Source organism: Lasiosphaeria miniovina (genome assembly GCF_030549165.1).
Source record: "Lasiosphaeria miniovina strain SMH2392-1A chromosome Unknown B0T26scaffold_1, whole genome shotgun sequence".
NCBI lineage: Eukaryota > Fungi > Ascomycota > Sordariomycetes > Sordariales > Lasiosphaeriaceae > Lasiosphaeria > Lasiosphaeria miniovina.
In genome coordinates, this window is record NW_026848220.1 from 6,245,928 (window position 1) to 6,262,925 (window position 16,998).

General features: G+C 59.8%; 8 protein-coding genes across 8 annotated transcripts; 5 read left to right on the top strand and 3 right to left on the bottom strand.

Moving 5' to 3' along the window:
* Nucleotides 1–2,759: 2,759 nt before the first annotated feature.
* B0T26DRAFT_633685 (major facilitator superfamily domain-containing protein) lies at nucleotides 2,760–4,604 on the top strand (the record flags this gene model as incomplete). Its single annotated transcript, XM_060436560.1, has 1 exon — nucleotides 2,760–4,604. One exon carries the CDS (start codon nucleotides 2,760–2,762, stop codon nucleotides 4,602–4,604), a length of 1,845 nt encoding a protein of 614 aa, XP_060303621.1.
* A 1,102-nt stretch (nucleotides 4,605–5,706) lies between these two features.
* B0T26DRAFT_635268 (Alpha/Beta hydrolase protein) lies at nucleotides 5,707–6,831 on the top strand (the record flags this gene model as incomplete). The annotated part of the gene is made up of 1 exon (XM_060436705.1): nucleotides 5,707–6,831. The coding sequence occupies one exon, from the start codon at nucleotides 5,707–5,709 to the stop codon at nucleotides 6,829–6,831; it is 1,125 nt and encodes a 374-aa protein (XP_060303622.1).
* Nucleotides 6,832–7,123: 292 nt separating this feature from the next.
* B0T26DRAFT_81096 (laccase precursor) lies at nucleotides 7,124–9,286 on the bottom strand. The gene is made up of 2 exons (XM_060447281.1): nucleotides 7,831–9,286; nucleotides 7,124–7,774 (listed from the first exon to the last, which is right to left on the bottom strand). The coding sequence occupies exons 1-2, from the start codon at nucleotides 9,192–9,194 to the stop codon at nucleotides 7,417–7,419; spliced, it is 1,722 nt and encodes a 573-aa protein (XP_060303623.1). The 5' UTR covers nucleotides 9,195–9,286; the 3' UTR covers nucleotides 7,124–7,416.
* A 2,549-nt stretch (nucleotides 9,287–11,835) lies between these two features.
* On the top strand, nucleotides 11,836–12,777 carry B0T26DRAFT_689559 (uncharacterized protein). The gene has a single exon (XM_060441042.1). The coding sequence runs from the start codon at nucleotides 11,960–11,962 to the stop codon at nucleotides 12,431–12,433; it is 474 nt and encodes a 157-aa protein (XP_060303624.1). The 5' UTR covers nucleotides 11,836–11,959; the 3' UTR covers nucleotides 12,434–12,777.
* Nucleotides 12,778–13,026: 249 nt separating this feature from the next.
* Nucleotides 13,027–13,825, bottom strand: B0T26DRAFT_598927 (heterokaryon incompatibility protein-domain-containing protein; the record flags this gene model as incomplete). The annotated part of the gene is made up of 2 exons (XM_060435677.1): nucleotides 13,027–13,546; nucleotides 13,599–13,825. Coding segments are annotated over 2 exons (747 nt in total), but the record flags the coding sequence as incomplete, so codon positions are not given.
* Nucleotides 13,826–14,125: 300 nt separating this feature from the next.
* Nucleotides 14,126–15,209, top strand: B0T26DRAFT_81068 (uncharacterized protein). The gene is made up of 2 exons (XM_060447272.1): nucleotides 14,126–14,830; nucleotides 14,892–15,209. Exons 1-2 carry the CDS (start codon nucleotides 14,238–14,240, stop codon nucleotides 14,980–14,982), a joined length of 684 nt encoding a protein of 227 aa, XP_060303626.1. The 5' UTR covers nucleotides 14,126–14,237; the 3' UTR covers nucleotides 14,983–15,209.
* B0T26DRAFT_80863 (uncharacterized protein) lies at nucleotides 14,937–15,318 on the bottom strand. The gene has a single exon (XM_060447245.1). It carries the CDS (start codon nucleotides 15,199–15,201, stop codon nucleotides 14,986–14,988), a length of 216 nt encoding a protein of 71 aa, XP_060303627.1. The 5' UTR covers nucleotides 15,202–15,318; the 3' UTR covers nucleotides 14,937–14,985.
* On the top strand, nucleotides 15,210–15,949 carry B0T26DRAFT_80919 (uncharacterized protein). Its single transcript, XM_060447254.1, has one exon. The coding sequence runs from the start codon at nucleotides 15,436–15,438 to the stop codon at nucleotides 15,820–15,822; it is 387 nt and encodes a 128-aa protein (XP_060303628.1). The 5' UTR covers nucleotides 15,210–15,435; the 3' UTR covers nucleotides 15,823–15,949.
* The last annotated feature ends 1,049 nt before the right edge of the window (nucleotides 15,950–16,998 follow it).

Sequence of the window (16,998 nt, forward strand, 5' to 3'; positions counted from 1 at the left end):
GAAGCTTGAACCTAGGTCGGAACAAAGCTTGTCACTTGATGGTCCCCCTTTTGTTTCTATGTTCTCCACTTCTTCGGCTGTTGGAGTCGGCCTTTGACGAGGCCCAGAACGGCGCATCGGAAGCTCGAACCCCACGCGCTAAGAGCAACAACGCAGCCGAATCCCAGGAACGGGCATACAGACAGACAGAGAGAGACGGACAGACAGAGAGAGAGACAGACAGACAGAGAGAGACGGACAAACAGAGAGAGAGACAGACAGACAGACAGACAGACAGACAGACAGACAGACAGACAGACAGACAGACAGACAGACAGACAGACAGACAGACAGACAGAGAGGGAGAGAGAGCTGACCACTGTTCGACGATTAACCTTCAGGCTGGCGAGATACGGCAATATGTATCCGATTGGATCCTCCCTCGCGTCCGTCACGGTTGCTGGGAAGACGTGGGATCTCTGGACTGGGTTGAACGGCGCCATGCGGGTGTACAGCTTTATCCCGCCGTCGGGACCATCAAGAGCTTCAGTGCCGATGTCAAGGAGTTCTTCAACTACCTCGAGAAGAACCAACAGTTTCCTTCGAGCCAGCAGAACTTGATCGGTGAGTTTGAGTTTCGTCGGTGGTCTGTCGGTTTGGACTCTGGTCGATTTGTTGACCCCATAATTGCAGTGTTCCAAGTCGGGACTGAGGTTTTCACGGGAGCAAAAGCCACGTTTAAGTGCACCCAGTTTACCGCTGGTGTCGTTTAGCTAGGGGGCCTCTCCTCTGGATAACTGCAATGTTTTTAACATCATCTTGGGTTTTTTCTTCTTTCTTTCTTTCTTTCTTTCTTTCTTTTTATATCCCCTAAGCTAGATGAAGGAAATCTAGCCTATAGCTATCTAGACTCCTTTTCAGCCGCTGGCGGACGGGTCAACTGTCCGCTGATGCATTGCACTCTGGATGGTGTGCGGACTACGTAGTAGAGTTGACGGAGTTTCAAGTGCGTAATTGTTTTGTTTTATCGTGGACTCTGTATGCATGCCCCTGTTTCTCTGGCTGCGAACCAAAGAGTCGAATTAGTATAGGTCTAATTAGGTCTAAATAGGTAGTCTCCTGAACTTGCGGCCGTGCCACCGCGGTGACTCACCGACCAGCCGCCGGTCAGCCTTTGTTGCCGATTTGGGGTCATAGATTCGGATTCATGGTGGTGCCAACAATTTTTGGTGTTTTGGACCAAGCGGATTTGACAACAGCAGTAGCTCCGGGCTCACCGGCTAGCTTGTTTGTTGTTAGGAACTTGGGGTTGCATTATTCTCGGGCGAATCGACCCAAGGTGGTTGTGCTGAGCGAGCAAGGGGTAGTAAGCTGAACGCCGAAAGCGGCAGGACGCGTCGCCAGGTGGCCAGGGCCGTCAAGGGCATGTCACCGTCTTTCAGTTACATACTGTGTAGCCTGTCAATTCGACTCTCATCAATTGCAAGCCCGTCAACGTCTAGGCAGTCAGCCGGGCTGTCTCGTTCTCTGTGTTTTTTTCTTCTAATTGGTATCCGTACTAATGGTAAAGAGTTTTGCTTCGCTACAGGACCCACTATAGTACCTACTAGTAATTAGTCGGAGTACGGTACATACGTTCCGCTAAAAGCCGGCAGGGGTGATGGACCCGTGCAGTACTGAGACAGCGGCCGAACCTTCCACTGTGGTTGTGCAGAACGTGGCACATGGTGCATCGCACTTGGTTTGCTCCGCCAGCCAACCAGCAACCCGGCCGGTGCATCCCCAGGTTTTGGAGACCAGGGCCCGCCATTGGGACAAATCTGTCGATTCGTGGCACGCACGGCCCCAGCTTGCAATCGACGGCCGACGAGACGGAGCGCGAGAGGCATCAACCCCGACGCTGAGATGGGGGCCAGCAGCGGAACAGGCTGGCCGCCGGAGTCGCATCCAGTTTGCTAGGCGAGCTGGCGATTAGTAAGAAAATACACTGGCCCCCAGCACAGTCAGAGCCTAGACTCACCGTATCCTTGCCTGGATCCAATGAATCATACTGTGCATGAGGTGAATTGCAAATCGCCGAGTCGCCTCGGATATCGCTGCACTCTTAGCTCCGAGCAGCACTAACTCGCTGTAGCTAGGCACAGCTCTCTTCCGCCCATGCGCCTCTCTAGACCATGGTGCCGTCATCGGGCAGAAGAAGTAAAATTTTATATCTACTCCCTCGCGCTTCTCCCCAAGACAAACACTGGCTTGAGTGTGCTTCTTTGTCTCAGCAGTTCAGCTCCCATTCCCGTCTAACTTCGAGCGCATCCGACCCGACATTCGCCGCTACCGTACTGCAACGCCCATTGAGGCTGCGAGCTAGTGCGCCATCGAGGCGGCTTCTTGCGTCTTGTCGCAACCAAAAGCGCCTTCTGCTGATCGCGCGGGCTCAACCGACAACAAGACTGACTGTGCGGGCTCGAACGACAACAGGACTGACTGTGCGGGCTCGACCGATCACAGGACCGGGCTGACACTGTGATATCATACCGCTGGCGACTACTGATAGCCACGGCTCTCGTCGGCGCTTTTGCTCTGTGCGTGCGTGGGAGCTAGGCAGGTCGACAGCCGAGCCGCTGCAGTCTCGTACAAAACCCCGAGAGCCGAAACATTGTCCCGAACAGCTGGGTTTTCCAGACCGGGTACTCAGCCAGCACACGGACTTTTTGCGCAACTCCCACTAACACGCAATGGGCCACACCGAAAAATCCGCCGGCCGCCTGGCGGCTGCCCACAACATGAGCTCGGACAGCACGATCCAGGCCGCAGATGCAGCCTTGGAGCCGGCCGCGCTGAAGCAGGAGCCGCAGGCCGAGGCCGAGGGCAAGCCCGCACCGGCGCCGCTGCCCGAGGAGACGCGCACCAAGCTCGAGACGGCCCTGGTCGTCGGCGCGCTGGCGAGCGCCCTCTTCCTCGCCGCCCTCGACGTCACCATCGTGACTGTCGCCATACCCACCATCTCCCAGGAGTTCAACAGCACGAGCGGATACACGTGGATCGGCTCGGCTTACACATTGACCAGCGCCGCCGCCGCGCCCATCTGGGGCAAGATCTCAGACATTTGGGGCCGCAAACCAATCATAATCCTCGCCGTCGCCGTCTTCTGGATCGGCTCGCTCATCTCCGCCATAAGCAAGAACATTGGCGTGCTGATTGGCGGGCGCGCCCTCCAAGGCATTGGCGGCGGCGGCATCACCATCCTGGTCAACATCTGCATCAGCGACCTGTTCTCGATGCGGCTGCGCGGCGTCTTTTTTGGCGTCATGGGCATGGTCTGGGCCGTTGCCGGCGCGATTGGCCCCGTGCTCGGCGGCGTCTTCACGTCCCAGGTGACGTGGCGATGGTGTTTCTACATCAACCTGCCCATCTCCGGCGCCGGCATGGCCATCCTTGTCTTCGTGCTCAAGCTGCACAACCCGCGGACGCCGATGCGCCAGGGTCTTGCCGCGGTCGACTGGCTGGGATCCCTTGCCATCATCGGCGGGACGCTGATGGTCCTGCTCGGCCTCGAGTTCGGCGGAGTGACGAACCCCTGGGACTCGGTCACTGTCATAGCTTTGATCGTTTTTGGAGCCGTCACCATCGCCCTCTTTATCGTCATCGAGATGAAGGTGGCCAAGTTTCCTGTCATTCCGATGCGCCTCTTCCGGTCGCGCGGCAGCATCGTCTCGCTCCTCGTCTGCGCCGTTCACGGCTACGTCTTCGTCTCTGGTAGTTATTACCTCCCGCTCTACTTCCAGGCCGTCATCGGGCTGTCGCCGTTGCTGTCGGGCGTATACGCGCTCCCCTTCGCGCTCGCGCTATCCCTGTGCTCGGCAGGGACTGGCATCTTCATCAAGAAGACGGGCAAGTATCTACCGTGCATCATCTTTGGCATGGCGACCATGACGCTCGGGTTTGGCCTCTTGGTCGACCTTGAGCCCCGGACCAACCTGGTCAAGATCATCCTGTACCAGATCGTTGCTGGCGTTGGCGTTGGACCCAATTTCCAGGCCCCACTCATCTCGCTGCAGAGCACCGTCGGGCCGCGCGACATGGCTTCGGCGACGGGCACGTTTGGGTTTGTGCGGCAGCTGGCCATTTCCGTGTCGATTGTCGTTGGCGGCGTCGTCTTTCAGAACAGCATGCAGAAGCAGTACCCGGAGCTGCTCGCCGAGCTCGGACCCGGCCCGGCCGATCTGCTTTCCGGCCGCAACGCCGCGTCGAGCGTGGGCCTGGTTAACGAGTTGCCCGAGCACCAGCGCGACATTGCGCGCGGCGCCTACTTTGAGAGCTTGCGCACCATGTACATCATGTATGTCGCCTTTGCGGGCCTCGGGCTGCTGGTCTCTCTGTTTGTCGGGTCTCGCAAGTTGAGCAAGGTGCACGAGGAGCACAAGACGGGGCTGGCCGCCATGATGGAAGCCAACGAGGCGGATGCCGCGGCGAGGGGGGGCGCCACAACTGACGAGGAGAAGGGAGAGCCTGCGGGTACTGTCGGCGTTGGGAGCGGGAGCGGGAGCGGGAGCGGTAGCGGTAGCGATCAGGCCCAGGGGCCCAAAAAATCTCGGTTTTGGAAAAAGCCTGCATTCATGTTTGAGTAGATCACGGCGATTTTCGTAGTTTCGAGCATTTAGCATGTTTTGATTGGCAGGACCACCGCCTTGGACAACAATGCCACTCCATATCCATATGTCCGTACTTTGTACCTTGCATTCTTGGCGTGCAATGCAGTCTCTAGGCAGTATCTGTACATACATAGCAACCGACATTACTCATCGAATACCAAGGAGTCGACCCTCCAATCGCCGGGCAGCCGGGCAGCCGGAAAGACCAGGTGTTTAGGCAAAAGGCCGCAGCGCAGTGCGGGGAGCATGCCATCGCCGCGATCGAGACGTTCCCGGTTCTCGGCGCAGGAGAAGTCGGAAGCGAATGCAGGCTTAAAGTGGGAGGCTGACGGCGTTGCGACGGACAACTACTCGGTCGATCAAGGTCTGCAGGCTATGATGTTGCGTTCAGGGACTCGAGGTCACCACGGTCGGATGAATGGATAGAGTTTGCTGAACCGAGGCATGAGCCCTGTGGTTCAGTGGGCTTTCAGGCTTTCAGACAGTGTTAGCGCCCCCAATCCGATGCGGGAAGTCACGGCTGATCCCAGACCGGACGCAATTGCCTTGCGTCCAAACATCTAATGGTGCAGTGATCTATCGAGCCACTGCTCTTTCCTCAAGACTCGAATTTCTCGCTGGGGCCTGGCTAGACAGGTCGGCAGCTCAACTTGCAAACTCGCAATCCCGCCAAATTACAGCGATGCGTCTCGAGTCTCGACACGACACAGCCGGTGCGGGCCTCGTCAGTCGCCGCTGCGTCGGGAACGATCCCGAGCAGGAGGCACAGATGCGACGTCACGGTTCATCCGGAGGCTGCACATCCGCCATGGCCCACTTTGCTCGCCCGTTGCCCGCCATGTGAGCCGCCGCCGAGCGGATACGACGCCTGCACGCCTGACGCCTGAACGCCTGACGCCTGAACGCCTGAACGCCTGAACGCCTAGCAGTGCAGTGACAGTGACAGACGAACCCGGCGTGTCTGGCGTACCTACCGCACCGTATAAGAGGAAGATGGCACGACAACAAAAACAACCAGCCAGCACGCCAGCCCGAGGTCGCCATTGCATCCTCATTCCAAAGATAAGCGGCCACAAACATGAGACTCCAGACGCTGGTTTCCGGCCTCCTGGCCCTCGCCTCCTTCGCTGCTGCCGGCATGGTCAAGCGCGCCGCTCTGGCCCAGGTGACGAACTTCGGTCCCAACACATCGGGCGCAAAGATGTTCATCTACGTCCCCGACAAGCTCGCCGCCAACCCGCCCATCGTCGTGGCCATCCACTACTGCAGCGGCACCGCTCAGGCCTACTACTCTGGCTCTCCCTACGCCCGCCTTGCCGATATGCACGGCTTCATTGTCATCTACCCCGAGTCGCCCTACAGTGGCACCTGTTGGGATGTGTCGTCGACGGCCAGCCTCACCCACGACGGCGGCGCAAACAGCAACAGCATCGCCAACATGGTCACATGGACCATAGCCCAGTACAAGGCCGACTCGAGCCGCGTCTTTGTGACCGGGACGAGCTCGGGTGCCATGATGACGAACGTGCTCGCAGCTACCTACCCCGGCATGTTCGCCGCCGCTAGTGTCTACGCTGGCGTCCCCGCCGGGTGCTTCTACACGGGCACCGTCAACGGCTGGAACTCGAGCTGCGCGACCGGAGCCTCGATCCACACCCAGGCCGAGTGGACCAGCACGGCCCTGAGAATGTATCCCGGCTATACAGGCCCCCGCCCCAAGATGCTCATCAACCACGGCTCGGCCGACACGACCATCTACCCCCAGAATTTCAATGAGACGCTGAAGCAGTGGGCCGGCGTGTTTGGGTACACGTATGGTTCCCCCCAACAGACTCTCGCCGGCAACCCCTCGGCGGTGTGGACAAAATACGTGTACGGGCCAAACCTGGTCGGCGTGTACGGCACTGGCATAACCCACAACATCCCCATCAACGGCGACCAGGACATGGCGTGGTTCGGTATCACGGGCTCCAGCCCCACTAGCACGGCTGTTACGACCGCCACATCCGCCATAACCGCCACCACGCTCGTGACATCTGCCCAGACCTCGACGTCGGCCGCAGCGACTACGACTCCCGCCCCTGGAGGCTGCTCTGCTGCCCGCTGGGCGCAGTGCGGTGGCAATGGTTATGCCGGATGCACCGCATGTGCGAGTCCCTGGACCTGCAAGTACTCCAATGACTGGTACTCCCAATGCCTGTAATCCGTGGCGGGTCAGGTTGGTCTATCAAGTTGACGACTGCAGGTGTGTACTGTCTGTTCATGATGCAATCGCTGTAAATAGTTGAAATTGAGCAGCGTGAATAGTTGACATTGAGCAGCGTGAAATAATCAGAACGATACCCGATCTCACCTTGTCAGTACAATGATGACAAGCTGCCGGTTCTTTGAATCCAGTAGAACCTGGCGCATAACTTGGCCATGCATGGACAACGGACTAGAACCTTCTTTCTTTATCACCCGCATTTGAATCGAGCCATATGATCTTACGTTGTCTCAAATCAGCTGGAAGTTGCGTCTGGAATTCATGCAAACAAGTGTCAAAAGCCGATAAATATGTCCAAAAGAAGCGAAAACAACGAGCGCCTACAATCTGATAAACCGATACCCAACAACCAATCAGAGTCTCCAAGCCAGGACCAAAGAAGACACGCAAACAGTGCGCCACCGATTCTACAACAACCACTCTCCTGACCGACCCCTGTCCCAATAGTAACCTCCACAGAACCAACAGCCAATCTACTTCTCGGCGAGAACAAGTTCCCGCCAGCCTATGCTTGCTCATGCTTTAAATTCCCGAGTCGTCCTGCGGCCACACCGCGGTACCGTCCCAGGTGCTCCACGCCGAACACGTGTCATTCAGCACAGTCTGGTCGGCGTCTGCCAAGATGATGTCGGCCTGGCTCTCAACAAACTCGAGCGACAGCCCCTGGCTCGCGTGCCACGCAATGTGGCAGTGGCACAGCCAGGCGCCCGGATTGTCGAGCTGGAACGCCAACGCCAAGTAGCCGTTGCCCGGCAGCGTCGCCACGTCGCGGCGCGGCGGGTTCGCCGTATTGAAGCTGTCGACCGAGCCGTTGAACACGCCCGTCGTCTGGGCGAGCACCCAGAAGTCGTGCCCGTGCAGGTGGATCGGGTGGGAGAGACTAGGAATGTTAGCGAGTGCGGGTTCTATTCATGTGCAGACAGAGAGGAGACGCACCCGAGGCCGGCCTGGTCCTGAATCACCAGCACCGCCCACTCAGCTGCCGAGCCCGCCGGCTGCACGGCCACGACGTTGTAGTCGGTCGGGAAGACGTCCTCGCCGCTGACGACCTGCAGCATGGTCGGGTTGGCCCAGTCGAGCAGCAGGCTGGTCGTGTTGACGGTCCACTTGAAGTACGTGTCGACCTTGAAGCTCAGGTCCTCGGTAGTGATGGTGGGGATGTTGGTAACGTCGAGGGCGAGGTGCGGCACCAAGCTGGCGAGGGGCTCGTCGTAGCAGGTGGTCGACGCCGTCACGTTGCTGGTCGATGTCGGGTCTGCCGTGCTGCTGGAATCGTATCGCACGATACCGGTCATGCCGTCCGGGTTGGAGTTGGTCGCGCAAGCCGAAACCCAGCCAGCCCGCAGCCAGTAGTCGCCCGCGTCCGCGCTAGCCTCGACGATGACGTCGTAGCGCTGCCCGATGGTGATCTGTACGCTGTCGGCCGTGTACGGCACGATGGGCACCAGGTCCGTTCCGATGACCGTCAAGCTATGCCCGTCGATGCTGAACTGGAACACGCCCTCGACGGCCACGTTGATGAGCCGCAGCCGGTACTTCTTGCCGGCCTCGAAGACGGTTTCGAACTTGGCACCACTACCCACGCAGTTGGCGTCGCCGGCCGTGGCGCACGTCCACGTGTTGGTGCCGTTGATGAGCCCAGTCTCGAGGGTGGGCGGTGGCCCCTGCCTGGCGGAGTCCCACCGCGTAAAGGCCTCGATGTGCGACCAGTCCTGCAGGAACAAGGTGCCAAGATCCTCGTCGTAGTCGGCCGTGGCCGGTCCGTTGAGCGTCAGCGCGCCGAACAGCCCCTCGGCGTACTGCAGCGAGAAGTGGCTGTGGTACCACGTCGAGCCGTATTGCGTCACACGGAATGAGTACGTGAACGACTCGCCCGGCGCGATGGGGCACTGCGACACCCCCGGCACGCCGTCATGCAGGGTGCTGTTGAGCTGCCGCAGTCCGTGCCAGTGGATGGCCGTGCCGTTGACCGTCATGTTGTTTGTGACGTGGATGATGAGGTTGTCACCCCAGTCGGCGAAAATGGTCGGCCCGGGCACGGTGCCGTTGAAGGTCATGCAGGTCCGCTGGTAGCCGTCGGGCGAGCAGAGACCCTCCTCGACCGACAGCCAGTACTCGACCGTGTTGCCCGTGTCGGGAGTCTCGTCGTAGTAGTTGGTGTCGATGGAGTAGTCGCCCCAGCAGCTGCGCGACGTTGCCGTGTTGTCGCAGGACTGGCGCGGTTGCAGGTCGAAGGCCGGGATGCTCAGGCCATGCGAGCCCGCAGCAGCCGCGAGCAGCGTTAGGATCGAGGGCTTCATGTTGGAGATGCTGAGGGCTAAGAGCCAAGGAGCCGAGTACAAAAGAGGAAGGGCAGAAAGGATGGTGTCAACTGCGCTGAGATGCAGGCGATGGCGATGGCGATGGCGATGGTGATGAAGACGAGAGCATGAAGCAGAGCTACGTCGGCGTATTTGTATTTGGACATGCTCGAGGCTCGAGCGGCTCACTTGGCATCCAGTTCACCCACATGATCTCCCATGATCTCCCATGATCTCTGGGAGTACGTGGACGCGGACGCGGACTCGACATCATGGGCGCATCCCGAACAGACGATGAGCCCAGCTTCCGGGCAGACAACGAGCTCAACTGTCCGGTCGACGATGCTACTCCAGGGGTGAGGCCTCGATGTTCCGAGACTCGGTCTCGACGGCATTCCTATGCTCTGCTCCGTGCATTCAATAGTCTCGACGACGCGCAATGTCTTCATGCCCATGGGTGTGCCGGCATGGTCGAAGATTGGCTCAAGTTGGCGATGCAAGTGCCGGGAAGGTCAATAGGGGAGCCCCTCGGCCTCTAGCCCCTGGGTCTACGTCGGGGGGTCTAGCATGGGCTTTAGAGTCGTAAGAGCGCACAGCCTGACATGGAGGCGCGAACCCGTCTCGTGCTACACACCAGTGGCTGCTACCCCGTCCCGCCCCGTGCCACGTCGGCAAGTCCTCGATGCTGACGGCTACCAGGAAATAAAATCAATATTTTCCCCCGGCCAGGGCAGTTAACCTGGATACGCAGCATTAAAGGAGCAGCAAAATTGTCCTTGATCCTGCGAACCAGGGGCACCAGGGCGCCGGGGCATCCGCCAAGCCGATCCCACGACTTGAACCTGGGGCTGCAGTCTTTGTCATATGACACTATGTGGATAGCATTTGTCGTCGCCGTCGACTGCGGGATTAGTCTGCTGCCGATGGGATAGTATTTTCCCTCTCCGATGGCCCTGCCGATACCATTGACGTTGAATGAAACATGTCCGAGCGGGGGTGGGTTCCGTCCGATATCTCCTCCCGCAATGCCACCCGCCGCGTCAGCCGCCCTATGTTTATTGTTTCGAAGCATCTCGACTAGCTCCAAGGTATGTGAGGCGACCCGGGCTTGTGTTAGCAAGCGGGCTCGAATTGTTTCAATACGGAAATCATGAGATTCATGGTGCGTAGTTGGCTACTATTATGACCAAGGTACCCCGGCGCGCATCCTGGCCAATGACCCGGACCAGGCCACATTTTGCAATCATGCCCGGTCCGCCCTGCCAGCCACGCGGCAGCCTCGGAGCATGGACATGCCCACGACGATATGGTTGGTGCTATTTTGGTCAGGCCTCCCCTGCCAACCCCGGAGCGCCTCTTCTCTCAATCACACACCCGACCAACGCCCGAGCTGCAGCACCGAGGGGCTCTCAACCCCCAGAAAAAACTGGCTGTAAGTCGACGCGAGGATATTCTCCGGTGCCGCACAAAGCCATTCTGAGACAATAGCCACCCGGGCGCAGATGCAGATGGGGATGCATCGTCCTCGAGTTCGATAGAGCGACCAACTGCCGACACGTAAGCCGTCGCCGACGCTGATAGGACGAGGCAACCACACACAGCAAACCGTTACATTGTGCATGGCAAGCCCAAGCGGCAGGCTACCCACAAGAGCAAGGAATCGGCCATTATTCGGCTCCGTCATCCAACGGCATCTCGGGCAACCCATCTCACGCTACTATATAATGATTTATTGGCCCTGTTGGCTGCTATGGCGCTTCCTATTCGCCGCTGGCCCATGTTCGTAGGGCCTGGGCGCGCCCAACTACCCGTGGGGGTCCCATCTGACGCAGAAGACAGGTTGGGAGGGAAGCTGTGGGATGGAGCAGATTCCGATGGAATCGGTGGCGTCTTGGTCAGATCTCTCGTCATCTCACAATCGCCAACCGCAGGCAGGCAATATTAGCTGGTGCAAAGGTGGTATAAGGGGTGGTGTGTCTAATTTGAGGTGCCGGGAATATCGGCGACAGGGATGGCCTTTGACTACTATTTCCGTCCGATTTGCGGCCACACATCGACAGCACTGATATTAACAACGATGGGTACGCATTACCGGTGTCCCCTCGAGCAATCAGTCTCCCCTGGTACACAGCCGCTTCTGAGCTAGGGAAAACGTAATCCAGCTGCGGAAGTAACCGCGCGGAGATATGCAGGACTCAGGAGGCTTGATGCCGTGCCGCGCCCGTGCAGCGGAAAGTGGGGGCCCGTTTGCCGTCCGAGGCCCGACCCGTCAGGGCTGCAGTCGTCATTTGTCCGCAGCAGAAAGAAGCGGTGTTGCAATGCACAAGAAAAAAACAAGAAACCAACTCCAAATGCGGTAGAGTGTGTCAAACATGAGACAGGACACAGCCTATCAGTCCACTTCGCTATCGCTATCCCAGACAACCACATTTCCCGGCAGCACCAAGCGGCGCGCGCCCATGAGATCGACCGACGCAGGCTGGCTCGGGTCGCGGGGGGGAGGCGGAACAGGCAGATACGTTTGCAGAGGCGGCGGCGGCGGCGGCGGCGAGGTATGCTCGGGCGGCGAGCGCAGGCTGGGCACAAGACGCTTCTCGTCGTCCCCCGCATAGCCGCTCTCCTCGCGCCCGTAGCTGTTGCTGTTGCTGTCACGGTTGTAGTACGGCGTCGGGGGCAGTGGTTGCGGCCCGGGCTGCAGCTGGGGCTGGGGCTGGGACATCCACGGTCGGCGCAAAGCTCCCGCGGGCGGGCGGCGGTCGTATATCATGATCTCGACGTGGTCGATGATGTTGCTGTTGTTGCCCGGGCCGGCGTTCTCGTCCATGGGCACGCGTGTGACGCGCACCGTGATCCGCGGGAACGGGTGCCGGTCCAGCGTCCATGTGTCCTGCGGCAGCGCCAGCGTGCGCTCGTACTGCGACGGCAGGTTCAGGATCGGCTTGTGCGCGTGGTGCCACAGCATCTCGTCCATGAACGAGTCATTGAGCCCGCCACCCGACAGGCTGTCGCCCGTGCTGTTGACGTCGCGCAGCATGGACGGGATCAGCGACACGGCGACGGGGCCGAACTCGCCGTTGTTGCCGTCGACATGGGACAAGCGGGGAGCCTTGCGGGCAAAGGCCAGCGAGAAAGCCCGCAGCGACTTGGACTTGGTCACGCCGAAGCGGATGACAAACACGCGGCCCGCCACGTTGCGGCCCAGCTTGAGGACGCAGCCGGGGAAGGCATGCACGCGGTAGTCGGTCGTCTGGTCGAGGTAGTACTGCTGGGTCTGCCCCAGGTAGGACACGATGAAATCGCCCGGCCTTGCGTCGTGGCGGCGTTCGGCCTCGACGTACATGGTGCGCTGGATGCTCGACATGAACTGGCCAAAGTTGATCTTGTTGAAGACGTCGTCGTCAACCATGATCTCTTCACTGCGGCCCCAGATCGAGTACGACCACTCGTAAAGGGGCAGCATGATGGTCGGCGTATGGGCGTCGCGGTGGCCACAGAGCAGCGCGGCAAACGCCATGAGCCGCGCCTGCGCCAGCCGCGGCCGCGCCCAGCAGTAGGCGGCGGGCTTCTCGGACCAAAACACGGGGACCGGCAGCCGGATGCCCGGGCCGACGAACGACGGCGTCTCGGGCGCCTTGGAGTTGAAGTAGTAGTAGTTGTCGTGCGTCGCCTTCCAGGGCACAATGTCGCGCGAGGACTCAAAGTCTCGTGGCGAGTCGGCCAGCAACCCACGCAGCGACGCCGCCGCCTCACCCGCATCCCAGGGGATCGGCCGCAGGCCCCGTATCTGACCGTAATCATCGACCTGGCGCTTGGCCCTGGCCACCAGCTTGCCCCACGCGAACAGGGTGTGGTCGCGGGGATTGCTGCGCATGATCTCCTCCTGCAGCCGCCGGAAGGCCTTCATGCCCTCGCCGTAGAGCAGCGGCATGTTGATGTCGAAGATGCCCATCAGGCAGTAGGCTATATCCTCGACCCGCGACGTCTGCCGCGTGGCCGCCCACGACATGCGCTTGGCCACGCTAGCCTCGTCGAGGCTGCCGCCGCACAGGAACTCGTCCTCGATGCCCGTGATGGAGCTCAGCACGTCGCGCAGCCCGGCCTTGGTGCCCATGGGAACCCAGTCCTTGGAGAGCAGCACCAAATTCTGCGGCGCCAGGAGCTCTTGTAGCGTCCAGCCGCGCGTGAACCACCGGCTCTGCGCCAGCTGCCGCTCGATGCGGGCGCGGTCCGTGGAGGCGACGGTGCCGACGTCGGACAGGTAGGCGTAGCAGGCCGATGCGTTTTTGTACCACCGGAACATGGAGTTGATGGCCTCGGACAGCTCGGCGCTGCTGGTCTTGTCGATGCAGCAGCTGGGGTCTGGTCAGCCAGCACGTCGGGAGAAGATGGCAGAAATCAACGCACGTGTCGATCCACGCCCACGACAGCCCGTCGTCGACGGCCTGCTTGCAGCAGTAGTCGATCTTGGTGAAGCCGTCCTTTTCGGCCACGGCGTCGGGCCCGAGCGTGCGCCAGTCGCTGAACGACACCTCGTCGTCGCCCCACGTGTGCGACAGGATGGCGTACCGCGGCACCTGCGTGTCCGATATGAACAACTTGAGCCGCCGCGTGCGCGCGTTGAGCAGCCACATGGTGGCAGTCGATGGAGAAATAACCTTGGTGATACCAAAGCAACTAAACGTTGTCCGCGGACACAGAACAAAGACAACACGAGAAATAGCAATCAAATGTCGCACGCGGCAGAGAAAGCACAGCAGCAGAGCAACGCGCAGCAGAGCCACGCGCAGCAGAGCCCCATCCTCCCCCGCTGCGGCCTGATGCCGGGCCTCTGCCGCCGGCCCTTTGATAGGCTACTTACTATCAGCATCCAACTGGCACGGCACAACATAGCTGGGGCTCGTGCGACACCTCCACGGGGGCCAATCAAGGCGGCCTATTCAGGCGCCAGAGCATTGCACCAATCTGAGGATCAATCAATTGCTGCCTTGGTGGGATTGTTGGCAGATAAGCTGCCTTGGCTCGCTAAGGAGTGTGCAATGTGCAATGAAACACAAAAAAGTGTCGTCGAGACTGTCGGAAAATAAAGGACAGATAGGTTTTTTTCTTCTTCTTTTATTTCAGTTCTCTCAGCTCTGCTCGTCTGTCTGTACGACATGTCCTGGAATCCTCTCGGCCGTCCATCGTCCTCTCTCATTCAATCATTCCCCAACGACAAGCATTGCGCACGTCATTGCGCACGTCATTGCGCACGTCGCTCCTTTTGTCGGCGCTCCTCGTCGCGGCTCAGTGCAGGTGCTGGACGCAGACGGGGTCGTTGAGCTTGAGCTTGCTGAGGGCGGCGTAGTCGTTGGGCAGCGTCACCGAGACTTTGTGGTCGAGGGTGCAGGCGCACACGTCGTTGATCTTGTCGACGACGGCCTTGACGTCGGCGTCGGAGTGGAACGGGCCCGCGGCACCGCAGTTGCCCGTCCACGGCAGGAAGTAGTACAGGCTGCCCTGCTTGGTCACGAACGCGCGCTCCGCCGCCGTCAGCGAGTACCACTGGCAGCAGTAGTCGAACGCCGTCGACGGGCAGTGATAGCCGTCGCTTCCCTTTCGGGCGTTGAGAAAGGCTCTGTATCGTCCGGGTCAGTCAGGTTCGCCGCGAACAAAGTATATCGCAGCCGCGGGAAGGGAAGGGGCACTGACCGGTAGCAGTTGTTCTGGTTGCACGACGGGTTCTTGGGGACCGGCTGGAGCGGATACCATGACGCGCACTTCCATCCGCCCTATATTGATTGGCTATTAGACATCATCTTTCGCATCGATCGATTCTGGGGGCGAGCCAATGCCTTACATAGGGGTCCTTGGTGTTGGAGTGGCGCGTGTCGAGGCCGCGCTCGGCCACGGACGTGAACTCGACGATGTCAGCCGCCGCGGTGGCCTCGACGAGGGTTCCGCCCAGGACGACGGGAAGGCTGCCCGCCACGGCAGCGACCGCTGCGATGATCATGTTGAACGACACCATGGTGGCTGGGCTGATGGATGTTGGCTGGGCTGATGGATTTTGGCTGGGCTGTTGATGTTGGCTGGGCTGTTGATGTTGGCTGGGCTGTTGATGTTGGCTGGGCTGTTGATGTTGGCTGGGCTGTTGATGTTGGCTGGGCTGTTGATGTTGGCTGGGCTGATGGATGTTGGCTAGGTTGATGAATGTTGGCTAGGGGGTGGCTGAGTGTCAAGTCTGAGCGACGGCAACCAAGGTATGCTTTTGTTGTCAGATGGTAGAGCCTGCGTGGAAGCTGAGAAGCTGGAGAACCACGACTGCCAGCTGGTAGACATGCTGGTGCTTCTTATAGCGAGGAAACGAGAACAGCCGCCCCAAGACGGTCAACATCAACCCCGACAACGGGACTGCCCGACTGCAACCCCCGGGCTTCATTCCAGGGCTGCTCGGCAACGCGTAGAGATTGCCGGACTAGGATCAGGAGATGCTGCGTCCCGAGTAGAGGCTGAAAGGACTAAATTCCGACGGATGCCAAGGGCTGCAAGGAAGCCCGAGAGCAAACTCTGTCCTACGCATTCCACCTGTATCGACACAGAAGCCGACGCCATCAAGTTGGGCACAGCCTGCATCCCGAGCCTGTGTTGAACACGAGATGGAATGATAGGAGTTGGTTGACAGACCACCGCAGCCGCAAAACAAGCATCAAGGTGGCAGTGGCAGAACACACACACGAGTTGCAGTCCCATTGGACGCCCTCTATTCTAGCCCACGCCGGCCGCACGCTCTATTTTCGCCCGTGCTCCTATGACACGCAGTCGAGTCTGGGGAAAACAAGCAAGCGTACCGGCCGCCGGGAACTGGTAGGCTGCCCCTCTCCCGGGCCTCGAGGCCCGACGCCATGCAGGCAGCCTCTGGGGCTGGTGACACCACAACACCGCGCCGCCAGCCAGCCAGTGCCACTCGCCTCCCACTGGCCGCCACCCGGCAACATGTCAGATTTCTCGACACCTGCTATTACCTCACCGAAACCGGGAGCCACTCGTTGCTCTCGCTCCCCGCTTCGTTGCTCTCGCTCCCCGCTTCGTGTTATCCAGATTCTCGCCCGCCGCGGTCAGCGCCAGGCTGCGAATTGCCATTACTGATCTCTTTTCGTCTATTCTCTCAGGCTGGGGTTACACGGCCGTCTCTTCCCCTCTTTCTGAGCATTCTGGAGCCCTCGTGGCAGACCTACCTGGCCGCGATCGAGCTAATCAGGGGCGATTTCGTGTCAGGTCCAACGAGAGAACAAGTCAGCGCCCTCCCCGACTGTGATGGCATGGCCCCGAGTGGCTGCCGCTGGCGAGCCCAGGGCTGAGAGGCAAGTATCGAGGGACGAGAATTAGGTATGGTGGTTGTGTCACGGTGTGGTGGGCACAGACGGATCAAGGCATAATCTGCGTTCGGCGGAGGTTTCCATCGGCCAGTAGTTGCCCGTGTGGCATAATCTGCGTTCGGCGGAGGTTTCCATCGGCCAGCAGTTGCCCGTGTGCCAGCTGCAGTGCGGCTGCAGCGCCTGGAAGTTCCTGACCAAGTTGCTTTGCTCGCTTGGCCTCAGGGACAGACAGTCAGTGTCTTGCTACAGGCGGCTTGCGGCTCAGATGAGCTAGACGGGGTTGATTGCTGGCCACTCAAGCTACTTACCTATTCTCACTGCCCCAGTGCCTTTCAGGACTCGTCTGTACGGCCACGAGCAACCCAAAATGGAGTCACTCAACCAGGACAAACGGTTTCCTTGCTCACGCTGCCATCGGGCATGCACGCCCATTCGATATATCCCCCTCC

Coding starts and splice junctions, on each gene's coding strand:
- B0T26DRAFT_81096 (XM_060447281.1), bottom strand. CDS start 9,194: ATGAAGCCCTCGATCCTAACGCTGCTCGCGGCTGCTGCGGGCTCGCAT. Junction 7,775..7,830: donor CAGGACCAGGCCGGCCTCGG/GTGCGTCTCCTC, acceptor TAACATTCCTAG/TCTCTCCCACCCGATCCACC.
- B0T26DRAFT_81068 (XM_060447272.1), top strand. CDS start 14,238: ATGAAACACAAAAAAGTGTCGTCGAGACTGTCGGAAAATAAAGGACAG. Junction 14,831..14,891: donor GTATCGTCCGGGTCAGTCAG/GTTCGCCGCGAA, acceptor GACCGGTAGCAG/TTGTTCTGGTTGCACGACGG.
- B0T26DRAFT_80863 (XM_060447245.1), bottom strand. CDS start 15,201: ATGGTGTCGTTCAACATGATCATCGCAGCGGTCGCTGCCGTGGCGGGC.
- B0T26DRAFT_689559 (XM_060441042.1), top strand. CDS start 11,960: ATGATCTCGACGTGGTCGATGATGTTGCTGTTGTTGCCCGGGCCGGCG.
- B0T26DRAFT_80919 (XM_060447254.1), top strand. CDS start 15,436: ATGCTTTTGTTGTCAGATGGTAGAGCCTGCGTGGAAGCTGAGAAGCTG.